This window comes from Cheilinus undulatus, linkage group 13 (genome assembly GCF_018320785.1).
Source record: "Cheilinus undulatus linkage group 13, ASM1832078v1, whole genome shotgun sequence".
In the NCBI taxonomy this organism is placed as follows: Eukaryota; Metazoa; Chordata; class Actinopteri; order Labriformes; family Labridae; genus Cheilinus; species Cheilinus undulatus.
The window spans coordinates 37,325,913-37,338,451 of record NC_054877.1 but is presented as its reverse complement, the minus strand read 5'-3'; the positions used below and the strand labels follow the sequence as shown (position 1 = coordinate 37,338,451).

Genomic DNA, 12,539 nt, shown 5'->3' with positions numbered 1-12,539 from the left:
TTTGGAAAGTGGGAAATGATGTTGCACTGCTCTTATTAAATGTGTGCTGTCCTCCTCCATCACCTACGTAAGTGTCATCATTCTTTGGGAAACATTGGACTTGATATATTTTGTTGAATGAATGCTATCGTTCACCATTCATTTTGAGAGAAGCAAAGATGATGAGAACAGAAAAAACATGTTTTTGTGCTTTTTATGGGTAATTGTTAAGTATTTTTGGAAGGAAAGAAGGAGAAGATTGAATTGTTCAGTTTGAACAAACCTTGCAGCTTTACTTTACTGAGTGTCTGATCAGGAGCATAACTTTCCTGTAAAAGTTGATGTCAAATCTCCAACTTTTCTTCTGTTCCTTTTTGTCTTTATCACCCCCTCTGTCCCTCTTCATTAAACCTTCCGTTGCTTTTAATTTCCTCTCTGCTTTCGACCCATTTCATTCATCTCTCTATTACCATCGACTGTTTCCTTCTTTCCTTCTCATTCCTATCTCTACCTCTGTGCCTCCTTTCTACCCCTCACACCGATTTGTTTAACCTCTTAACTCCTGTCTCCCTCGTTGAACTTCTCCAACATTGCTGTCCCTGGCTTTTCACATTCCTCATAATGCTTTTTCCATATATTGAATGTATTTCTTTCATTCCGTCTTCTCTCCCATGTTGTTATCATCCCTCTTAATCTACTTATTCTGCATTTCTATTTTTACCATTTTTAATACTCTGCCATGCACCCATCTCATTAAATTCTGCTTCCTTTTCATTTCAATTATTTAATCTCTTCCTCCTCGCTTCACTTTCTCTCTGATTCATCTTTAATTTTGCATCCTTTCTTACAATTTCCCTCCTACTTTTCCTCTCTAACTCGACTCATCACTTTGCCTCTGTCCTTCCTTTTCCTCCTCCTCCTCTCATTTCTTCTCTCGCTCTCTGTGCAGGGGAGTCGTTCGTGTGGATGTGAACCTGCAGGATGTGGACATCGATCAGTGCTCCACCAGTGGCTGGTTTGCTGGGACTCACCGCTGTAATCTCACCAGTATGGAAGTAAGTCAGTGCTACAGTATGGCTGGGTTTTAATCCCAGTCAACACTGATACAGATGCTCTCTATTCACCCCCTGTCTGCTTTCAAATTCTGGTTGTCTAGAAAGGAAATTACTACATCTTACCGTTCAGCAATACATATTTAAGTTTATTTTTATTTTCTTTAAATTACAGTGAAAAACTAATTGAAGCATGTAGATACATTTAAAAAAGGAAATATCCTGCAGTAAAGAGCTGTAAAACAAATTACAAGAACACATAACCACTTCATCTCGCCCTGTCAAAGCGTCCTTGACATGCTCACTGTGGAGAATCTAACTGACTGAAACTGAAAGGTAAAAGCAGCTCTTTTACCAACGCACAATGATGGTAGTGTATCTGTGCCAGAGTTCACTAGACCTGCGACGGCCTTGTAAGGCAGTTCATAAAGTTAGAGGCTCTTTCATACTCCCTTTACTAGGGATGTTTTTATAAATCAATCATGTCAATATAATTTGGTTTTTGTGACCAAAACAATTACAAAAAGACCTATTTGATGTCAAAGTCAAAACAGATTTCTATACAGTTATGTCAATGAAATTACAATTTGTAATGTAAAATAAGTAACCGCATGAATATTTACCCCCTTCAAGTCAGTAGAATTACATTTGGCTGCAATCACAGCACTAAGTCTGTGTGGATAGGTCTCAATCAGGCTTGCACATCTGGACACTGAAATTTCACATCATTCTTCTTTGCAAAACTGCTAAAAATCTTTCAGGTTGCATGGGGAGCAGGCGAGAGCAGCCCTTTTCAAGTCCAGTCACAAATTCTCCGTTTGACTGATGTCTGAGCTTAAACTCAGCCACTCCACATTCACCTTGTTGTCTTTGAACCAACAAAGGGCCTTTAGACTGAATAAGATTGTACCCCAGGAGTTTTCAGTTTACCCTCTACATTTACAAACCTCCCAGGGCCGGCTGCTGAGAAGCATCCCCACTGCATGGTGATGCCACCACCAGGCTTCACAGTGGGGGGTTGTTTGTGGTGATGAGCAGTGTTTGGTGTCAGTCAAACATAGCATCTTGTCTGATAGTTCAAAAGCACCATTTTGGTCTCACCAGATTAAAAATCTCCCTCCCACTTGACCATGGAGTCACATGCCTTTGGTGAACTTTAGTCAAGATTTAATCCGAGTTTTCTTCAACAGTGGCTTTCTCTTTGCCACTCTCCCATAAAGCTTTGACTGGTGAGGAGCCTGGGCAGCAGTTGTTGTATGCAGAGTCTCTCCCATGAAGCTTGAGACTTCAGAGTAGTCATAGCTGTCGTGGTGGCCTCTCTTACTAGTCTGCTTCTTGCATGGTCACTCAGTTTGTGAGGACAGCCTGATCTGGGCAGATTGTGCCATATTCCTTCCATTTCTTGAGGATGGATTCAACTAAACTCCAGGGAATTTTTCAGTACCTTGAAAATGTTTTATATCCATCCCCTGACTTATGCTTCTCAATAACCTTTTCTCTGAAATACTTAAAGTGTTCTTTTGTCTTCATGGTGAAATAATAGCCAGGAATACTGATAAACCAGTGACTGGACCTTTCGGACACAGGTTTCTTCATGCTTCAATCGCTTCAGACACACTCACTGCACTTAGGTGATTCCTATTTCACTAATTATAAGACTACTAGCACCAAATGGGCTGGATCCCTATTGAATTAGACTAGCCACTTTAAAGGGGGGTAAATATTTATGCAGGCACTTATTTTACCTTACATACATTTTTTAAAATTGAAATTACCTTGGAGAAATCTGAATTAAAATAAAACATTCAAGAGGGTGAATATAAGTGAGTCCTAAGGGGAAATGGACAATACTCTTGGCATTATAATAGCTTGAAAAATTATCATCAGTCTCTTCAAATATGAAATTATCTGACAATTTTAAAGCTAATATTTAAACATTTCATGAGAATATATTGTATACTTCACCTCACAAGATACAGAATTATGTTTGTAGAGTTTTAAACAAAACCAATAAATCTTCCTCAGCTGACGTTTTTTTCCTTTCTTCATCCTCAGTCCTTAAACTTTAAAGTGTGATCTGAAGTCTGAAGTTTTAGCTCTTAACTACTGCTAATAACATACATTGCACTTCAGAAGAATGTGTTTTAGTGTTATTTCTAACGCTGTCTCAGGATTCTCTCAGGGGACCAGTTGGAAAACCTGTTGAGTAGAGCTTTATAAGAAGAGGCAGATTTTACTTTACAGTATTCACTGGATGGTATACTTCCCGCTTTCTTTAAATGCAGGATTTTGACCTAATGAGGGAGAAAAGCAGTGAAATAGTGGCGTCAGTCTGGTATGTGAATAGCAGCTGCTTGCAATACTCAGTGAATGGGATGAATTTTCAACATCTCAGGGTCCCGTGCAGTGTGTGACAGAGGCAGCTTAACACATTGGTAATGACAGTAGCTTTCCATAACCCTTAGAAATGTGCAAAATCTAAATAGCGCAATAAAAACCTGGTAATGGAAACACCCAAAAAACTCTTAAATATCACTAGAAAGTTTTACGCTCTCATGAGGTTTTTTAGACATTTCGATACAAAAATATCACGAAAGTGCAATAGAAACACTTTTTCAGCATTTACAAGTCACAGGACGTAACATACGGTGTCACATGACCAGTTCACTCAAGGACAACATGGTATGTATGGACAGAAGAGCATGATGAAGAAATATTTCATAAATAATCCAAAAACTGAGGAGAGAGGAAGAGACGAGAGATGAGATGACTTAAGTTGAGGTGTTTACTTAGTCTTGGTGACATCAACACAGTGTGAGGTTGAAGCCAGATTTCTAACGGAGCACAAAGTAGTTCACCCTCTTATGCCTTTTGGTCAACCCTAACCTTAATCATAACTCAAAATAAGATCCACAGACTCAACCCAGGAGAAGAGGAGAGACACCTAGAGTCTCCACTCCTGACAGTACATTGTGACCTGGGCCTTGAATTGGCTTAACAGAACACCTGTGGAGACATAGAAATGCAGAAATATAAGTAATATTGGAAATTTTCTTAACAGACTTTTCTTAACATCATACTTATACCCTTACACGTGGCTTTTGCCATACATGTGGATTTTGCCTCTGAACTATCATCCATTGCCATTTTTATATGTTAAACAGGCTCAGCTAGCATCTTAGCGCAGGACAAGACCCCTTTAGACTCTTGTCTCCCTTCATCTGGCATAAATTGATCACTTCCACACCAGGTTAATTGGTCAAACTGTGGAAAATATCATCTTTCTGTAACGTTTAGGGGTCATACTCAGTGTTCAAATTTTCAGATAATAATTGCAGGTTCATTTAGAGCTGTTAAGTACTAACTTTTATCCGTTCCCATTAATGGCTGTCCCCCACTACCTGACCCCTAACGGGCATTTGCGATAGCATAATTGCAAACAACCTTTACTGGTATATTGGTGGCGTTGGTGTAAAGGACGCAGCCCACTTTTAAATGTAAAAATGCCTGGGGTTTTTCAACAAATATTCCTCTGGCTATGGTTTGTTTAAAAAAGTGTACAGTGTTTCTTGTGGGTAAGTTAGATTGAGGTCAGCTCATGTTCTCAGGACAAACAAACCACACCAGAGACCCACCTTTTGAAGCAGTCTTGTCTTGGTTGTTTGGCCTGTGCCAGAGTTGGACTGACAGCTTTAGCACCAGAGCAAATGAACCGAACCAACTCACCAAACCAAATGTTGCAGCCTCCCATCACTGCATGGTGACCTAAGTGAACAGAGAGTTTGTGAGTCGGTGTGTGCTGCAGAGTGCTCGTCTGTGTCGATGAGTGTTGTTAAAGGTGATATGTCTGAGTAAGTGTCTTCTTCACAGTACAGTGTTGTACCTGTGTGAGCACCGTGCTGGAACTGACAGCAGCCATTCATCATGTTTGTTAGCGCTCCAGTGCTGTGTACTCTTCACATGTGTGTGTTTGTCAGTGTGTGTGCTTTCCTCGTGTCTTTGCCGATGCATTAGTTTTTCTGTGATGAATTGCAGGAAGCCGCTCTGACTTCAGCAGGAGGGTGAAGCTGCTCAGGCTTGCGTGGCATGTCGCTGGCCATATGATGTATAATAAATGTAGTGTAATGGATTGCTGCAAGATGTGGTGAATAATTGACCGTGCTCTTTGTCTGTGTGCCGGCCCCCTCTCTGTGTGTCAGCGGGGTAAAACTACAGAAGGAGAACAGAAAGGGTCCGTGTTCATCTCGATCTGTTGCATTGTTTCCCCCGTATCATTCATTCCTCTGCGTGCCTGCTGTCGGCATGACTCTGATTGGTGATGATTATAATAGTATATTCAGGTCTGTATTGACTGCGTGTGCTATTTTTCTGCTATCATCACAGTAGGCAGAGACAGCCTTTTAGTTACCAAGGCCATCCTATCGTCTTTGAATTATCTGAGTTGTCTTCTGTGTTTATTTTGGTCCATATTGGATACATGTGTGCAGGTTTTTCCTTCTAATCTCCATGCAAATGTTTGCCTTAAACTGCTTATATTCTGTAAATAACATTAATCCTTAAGACGCAGCACAATGGCAGGACATTTTCACAGGATCATTACACAGCTTACCGCTCATTACTCTTCTGATGATGATTTTTCTTTTAACGCTATATTTGGCTAAATGACAGTCAATGATTCAGTGCCGTCATGAATCAGCAGTGTCATTTTTCTCTCGCTGTTTCGGATGATAAAAGCGAAAATTGCATGTATTCATTTATTTCTGTTAGAGGGGACAAGTATCGACCATGAAACAATCTATTTCCAACAATGTCATCTATCCTTTCATGGATGATTTCATTTGGGTGTAAAATAATCAAAATATATTGGTGTTTTCTGCAAGATGAATGTACATCCCCGTTCCAAAAAAAGTTGGGGCGCTATGTAAAATGTACATAAAAACAGAATGCATTTATTGCAAATCTCGTGAACACAGATTTTATTCACAATAGAATATAAACAACATGTCAGATGTTGAAACTGAGATGTTTTACTATTTCATGGTAAACATTAGCTCATCTTGAATTTGATGACAGCAACACATCTCAAAAAAGTTGGGACAGGGCCATGTTTACCATTGTGTAGTGGAGTTTTAGTCGAGGAATGTTGTCCCATTCTTGTCTGATGTAGGATTCCAGCTGCTCAACAGTCCTGGGTCTTTAAGTTTCATGACGCACCAAATGTTTTTATTGGTGAAAGGTCTGGACTTCAGGCAAGCCATTTCAGATGGACTCTTCTACTGTGAAGCCATGCTGTTGTGATGGACATGGCATTTTTTTGCTGAAATATGTAAGGCCTTCCCCGAAAGAGACGTTGTCCAGATGGGAGCATATGTGTCTTTAAAACCTCTACATACCTTTCACCATTGACGGTGCCATTCAAGATGCAGGCTCTTGAACTGTGCGCTGATGACATGCAGGACATCGCATCTGCAGTTTCCAAAAAGAATTTCAAATCTTGATTCATCTGACCACAGAACAGTTTCCCATTTTGCCTCAGTCCATTTAGAATGAGCTCTGGCTCAGAGAAAACGATGATACAGCTTTAACAAAGTCTTTTCCAGCCTTTTTTTGCCCTGTCCCTACTTTTTAGAGATGTGTTGACGCCAGCTAATTCAAATAATACGTTTCATGAAATTGTATAATGTTGCAGGTTTAACATCCGATGTGCCTTTTATGTTCTGTTGTGAATAAAGTTTTGCTTGTAAAGCTCTTGTGGAGAGGTGAAAAGGCTTGTTTATAACTAGTTAAAACAAAGAAAGAGCAGAATGAAATTTAGTCTGACAATTATAACAAGAGCATTAGATCTGCCTCTGCCTCACTCTGGTCTCTGCTGACTGTGGTGTTTCTGATCTCTTCTGTTTGACTCTCAGCAGATTGTTTAATATGCTGTCTCTTGAGCTCATCAAAAAAGTGTGCAAACTCTGTGGGATGTGTAAGTAAATATTCTTCGTATTTGTGTAATTATAGCCTACATTTTTTAGGAGTAGCACCTTATGCTACGTGTATAAACTTCTATGCTATTTTAATCTATGTTGTATGCTACAGGTTTGACCATCCAGTCTTGTAGGGTATGAAGGCTTGGTCCTCCAAAGAAGCTACCCCTGAATTGGGACACAGCTAAAGTATTGCTATCCTCTGCCCTAAAAGCTACTTTACAACACAATTTGCATTGCTCATAGTTCTAGTGAGATAAAAATACTTCATCACCTTTAACCTACAGCAGTGTGGCATGGGAAGGGAGTTTAGGGCTCAACATCTCTATTCTGTCAGTTAAGTCACTATTATATAAAGAAAGGTGAGAATTACATCACAGTTATGTAAGAGGAAGTGATAAAGTGCTTTCATAATCAAGAAAAACACATGAATCATTAGCAAACACGTGGTTTGCTTCTGACTTGATGAACTCCACTAGTCTGAGTATGAAAGATAAACAGCAGAACTTTGTTTCTTCTTTTGTGTGTCTTTTTCAGCTTATGAGCCCAGTGCAGGATAAAATATAAATAATTTACAGGCAGGATATGAAAGTTTCAATATCTGGCTTCATCCCCAAGTCATTTTGTGCTATTTCTCCCTCAGTACCTCTCTCTTTAGCTATTTTCCCGTGCATGCTTTAATCAATTGCTTATTCTTGTAGTTTAACCAGCCCATTGCACAAACTTTGGCATTATGCTGTTCAGCCTTCACCTCAATTTTCCAGTTCAAATTAAAAGTCTAGAAACTCTGCAGTCGAAAGCTTCCAACAAAAATGATTTGACTGCTTTAATATGAGAACAACACATCCACAAACCAGCGTTTAAGGGGACAAAAGAGGGTCCTTTCAAGCTCGTTATCACGGGCCGAGAGAAGAATTGCTTTTTGTCCTTAAGTTGCCATTAAAAACAGTTTAATTCTAAATCTCTCTAAATACATTTTTTTTTGTGAAATGGGCTGTAGAAAGTGAGTGTGAGGCTTATTGCTCTCCCCATCCAGCACAAACACACCCTGAGGCTTTGTCTCACAGAGAGAAGATAATAAGAGATGGAGTGGTAATGTGATGGAGCATTGTGTGCTCTGTGGAGTATTTCCCTCACACTTCTGTTATTGTTACTGTGATGTGTTGGTTTAGGCAGTGTGAAGCTCAGCAGCTGTTTGGCTGTCAGTTTTTCTTTCTTGTTTTTTTTTTTTTTTGATTGATAATAGTCTTTTTATACACCTTTTTATACTGCAGTTATACTATAGGCAGTTACAGTGCCTATCTAGGCGGATTTACACATGTGCCATATGAACTCAGGGATGTTCAGCACCTTGGACATTTTTCTGTACCCATCCCCCTCATACTTTTCAATCTCATTTTCTCTGAGTTGCTTGGAGTGTTCTTTTTTCTTCCTGGTGTAATAGTAGCTAGGAATATTAATAAACCAGCACACTCAGGTGATCCCTATTTCACTACCTGTGAGACTACTAGATTCAATTGGCTGGACCTCTGTTAAATTAGATCAGTCACCCTAAAGGGGCTTAATATTTATGCAGTCAATCATTTTCATTTCATAATTTTGTTTTATTGACATTACTGAGTAATCTGTTTGCACTTTGACATTGAAGAGTTTTGAGTGTGTGTTTAGGTACTCAGGAATTATTTCTTTGTCACCTATGGGAAAGCACATCAAGCTGTTAACAACAAAATATGTGCTGACTGTTGCTTTTTGTCTACAACAGACAAGCTGTAACGGTAGCTTTAATGTGATAATAGATTTATGAAGACATACAGCATAGGCAGAGATTGAACCTTAAGGTTCACAAGAAAAATATTCATGCATACATCAGAGACAGAGTGATGTAACATAGTGAGGATTAGGCCTACCAGTGAAACCAAACTGTAGCAATCCATAAAACCTGATTATTAAGCAGATATTGATCTTTAGTTGCAAGCGTCTCTCCAGAGATGAGCCTCACAGGCTCATTCATAGACTCCTCCAAATCCTTTGTAAATGAGTCTAAAAATGACTCACTCGTTAAACATGCCATAAAGTAGTGGTTCTCATCATCACCTCCGTCATGAGAAATCACAACCTGAATACACAAAACGATGTCAACCACTCAGACTTTCACTAACTCCCCAAATAAAGACTGAGGCCTTTATTTTCCTGTGCAGAAGCTAAAGGCCTTTATAAGGAGGAGGTCTATTATTAGGCCTATTTTCCTGATTCTAGCTGAGGAGATAGCATGTAACTTCAGTCGTCTTACAGTGCTCCATAGAAATTAAGACGTTATCATGGGAAACCAGCTTTGTTATCCCTGATTATCACTGATAAAACAAGTCAATATCTCAAGAAAATGACCAATATACTCCAAATCATAGTGGAATAATATACATAAAAGTATTGTTTGTTCATTGATTGTGTGCACGAGAGTGTCAGGATTGATGCTCAGGTGCTGTTGCGTGTATTTTCAGCGATCTCATGCAAACATCCAGGCTAAATGGTGCAGGACAAGGAAAGCATCAGCTGCAGAAATGGGTTCAGCTTGGGGTAACAGTTTGATCTGTAAGATCTTCAAGCCCTTCTTTTTGTATGTGTATTTTCAGTGTGTCAGCAATAATTTTGGGGGAAAGACTGGCTCTGCTTTATGCAAGTCAATCTGATTGTAAAGCATGTCTTAAAAAAAATAAAAGAATAAAAAGGATCTGTTAATTTTCCAGATAAAAACTTGAGTTTATAAAGTTGTAAATTCATGAGAAAAACTCCTAAATTTTGGTTTAACAGCTAGTTGATTTTGACTTTAGAAACCAAAAAAATCTACACTTATAAAGTCATAAATTTAAATCAGAAAGTTGTAAATTTAACAGAAATGAAACTCAACTTTTTTTCTTCTGAGTAGCCCCAGTTTATGCTATTAACTCTTCAAAGTCTGGATGTTAATTATAATGTGATGATTCTGGGTTAAAACACATTTTTCCTTGTTGCTTTATACCCATGATGAAGTATGATAAGGTTCTCAACATTCATCAAAGCAAATGGCTTCATCTGGGATGATTTGAGATAATCCATGCAAAAGTCAAAAGAGGCAGACCCACTGAGATTATTGTGCTGCGCTAATAGCACCGACTTTAGCAAGAGAATTGTGCCTGTAAATAGACTAAAATGTTTTGGATTTTTCTTCAACTAAAACTATAGAGTAGAAATAACTAAAATAGTACTTAAACTTAAAGGCATCCAAAGACTAAGACTGAGACTAAAATTGAAGATAGCTGTCAAAAATAACACTAATCCATGATACAAAACACAAACAACATAAAATGTGACGGTGTATTTTCATCACACGTGCATTTTGTATGCGGTTAGCGTGGATTTTTAACCTTGCAAAGCAGATGGATTCGCTGTTTCCGTGTTTCTCACTGATGAAGCCATCTTCCAAAGCTCCCATCTGAGCAGATTGGGCCCTGTAAGAAAGTGACAGGACCAATCAGGAGAGAGAGGCAGTTGTCCTGGGTGCGGCGGAGTCGTAACATAAGCAAGCAGCGACAAGAGGCCAGTGCAATTATGGTGGAAGACATTAGCGTGGATGCTGCTATAGCGTCAGTTTTATCAGAACTTGACGACATTTCTTTGTTAAAAGAAGAACAAAGAACAGCAGTGAGTTGTTTTCTTTGCAGAAGAAAGTTTTTGCCCTTCTCCTGATTGGATTCGGCAAAGGCTCAAAGACTCTGCTCTTTACCAAACGCCATCTATGGAAGGTTTTCCAGATGGATGTGAGAAACAAATCTATCTGGTATGTCAGGTTAGTGGATTTCCTCTTTGGATCCATGACAAACTTTTTTTTTTTTTTTTTTGCCATTTTTGGCACTAAAAACACACAAAAGTGGTGCTGTTCTTGAGTGTCTCTGTACTTAATTATTTAGAGATTTTGAACTGGAATATTTGATTTTTTTCTTGTGAATTTACACATTTCTAAACTCTAAATGTTGGGTTTTTTTAATGAACAGATCCTCTTTTTTTTTTTTTTTATGCCTTAATACACCATTGCAGAACGGTATTTGATGCGAAGCTTGATGCAGTATTAACAAGAGATGTCATGCACAAACTTTCCAGTGATCAGGAAAACAATACCACCTCAGCATGACTTTAAATTTTATCTGTAAGTAAAGTTACTGAATACTTTTCTGATATTACATTTAGACTAGTATTATCCTTCAGTCTGAAGTTTACTGAGGCTGAATTGCAGCATAACCGGGCACATTGTCTTCTTCTGTGGAGACATTATGGTTGAATGTTTTCTGTATTATGATGAGAACCACATGCCGTTGTCCTTTCTAGCTTGATAGCAGCACAGAGGTCTCCCCTTCTCTCCCAGGTTATGCAGGAATAGATGATCTCAGTGAAAATGACAGTGTGGCTCTGTGCAGCAGGGAGAGCAGATACAGATGGCCTCTCTCCACTGCCACACGCAAAACAAGAGCAGACTACATGGAGCATGCTGACTTACATGTGCGTTTGTGCTTTGATATAATTAGCCACCTCGAGACAGAGAAGGTGGTGGATGCAAATGGTGTAAATTCCATCTTACTTTCAGTGGTATTGTAATTTTGCAAAATAAATCAAAGTTAAATATCTTCTTTTCTATTTCTTTCTTTGTTGTTCTTGTCATCATTGTTCATCTGTGCTGTCTTTTTCATCATTTTTTGTCTTCTTATCAACTTTGTCATCTACAGTGCTGTCAAAGTGATACTACCCTTCCTGATTACCTTTTTTTTTGCACATTTGTCACACTTAAATGTTTCAGATCATCAAAGATGTTTAATAATGGATGAAGATAACCTGAGTAAATAGAAAATTCAATTTTAAATGATGATTTAATTTATAAAGGAGAATAAAGTAAATCCAAACATACCCGGCCCTTTGTGAAAAAGCAATCATCCGTAAACCAAATAACTGGAACTGCAATCAAGCATTTGTGATAACCAGCAATGGGTCTCTCACATCACTGTGGAGGAATTTTGGCCCACCCTTCTTTGCATATTGTTTTCATTCAGCCACATTGGAGAGTTTTCAAGTATCAAGCCTGTTTGAGGTCATGCCACAGCATCACAATCAGATTTAGGTCCAGACTTCCACTAGGCCACTCCTGAACCTTCCTTACTTAGCCATTCAGAGTTGAACTTGCAGCTGTGTTTCAGGTCATCATCCTTCTGTATATGCCATATACACTTGAACACAAGGCCATGAACTAATGGACCGACGTCTCCCCCTAATTGAATTGTTAATTAACTGTGATAAACCACATTTTTTAGAAAGCTGAGTTCAATTTCACAAGCCACACACAGGCCTGATCACTGCCAGCCCTGCTGAATCAAGAAGTCCCTTAAACAGAAAGTCATTGACATCATCAGTCTGGAAAGGGTTACAAAGTCATTTCTAAGGTTTTGGGACTCCAGTAAACCAAGGTAGGAGCCATTATCCACAAATGGGAAAAATTTTAAAAAGTGGTGACCCT

At 38.9% G+C, this 12,539-nt stretch overlaps 1 protein-coding gene across 1 annotated transcript in view; it reads left to right on the top strand.

Annotated features, from left to right (window-relative positions):
- LOC121520660 (probable G-protein coupled receptor 158) overlaps positions 1 to 12,539 on the top strand; it is a 149,543-nt gene that overhangs the window by 23,527 nt on the left and 113,477 nt on the right. Inside the window, exon 2 of the mRNA XM_041804218.1 lies at positions 929 to 1,034. Within this exon, the coding sequence (XP_041660152.1) occupies positions 929 to 1,034 (106 nt within the window). The remainder of the gene's footprint in view (positions 1 to 928; positions 1,035 to 12,539) is intronic.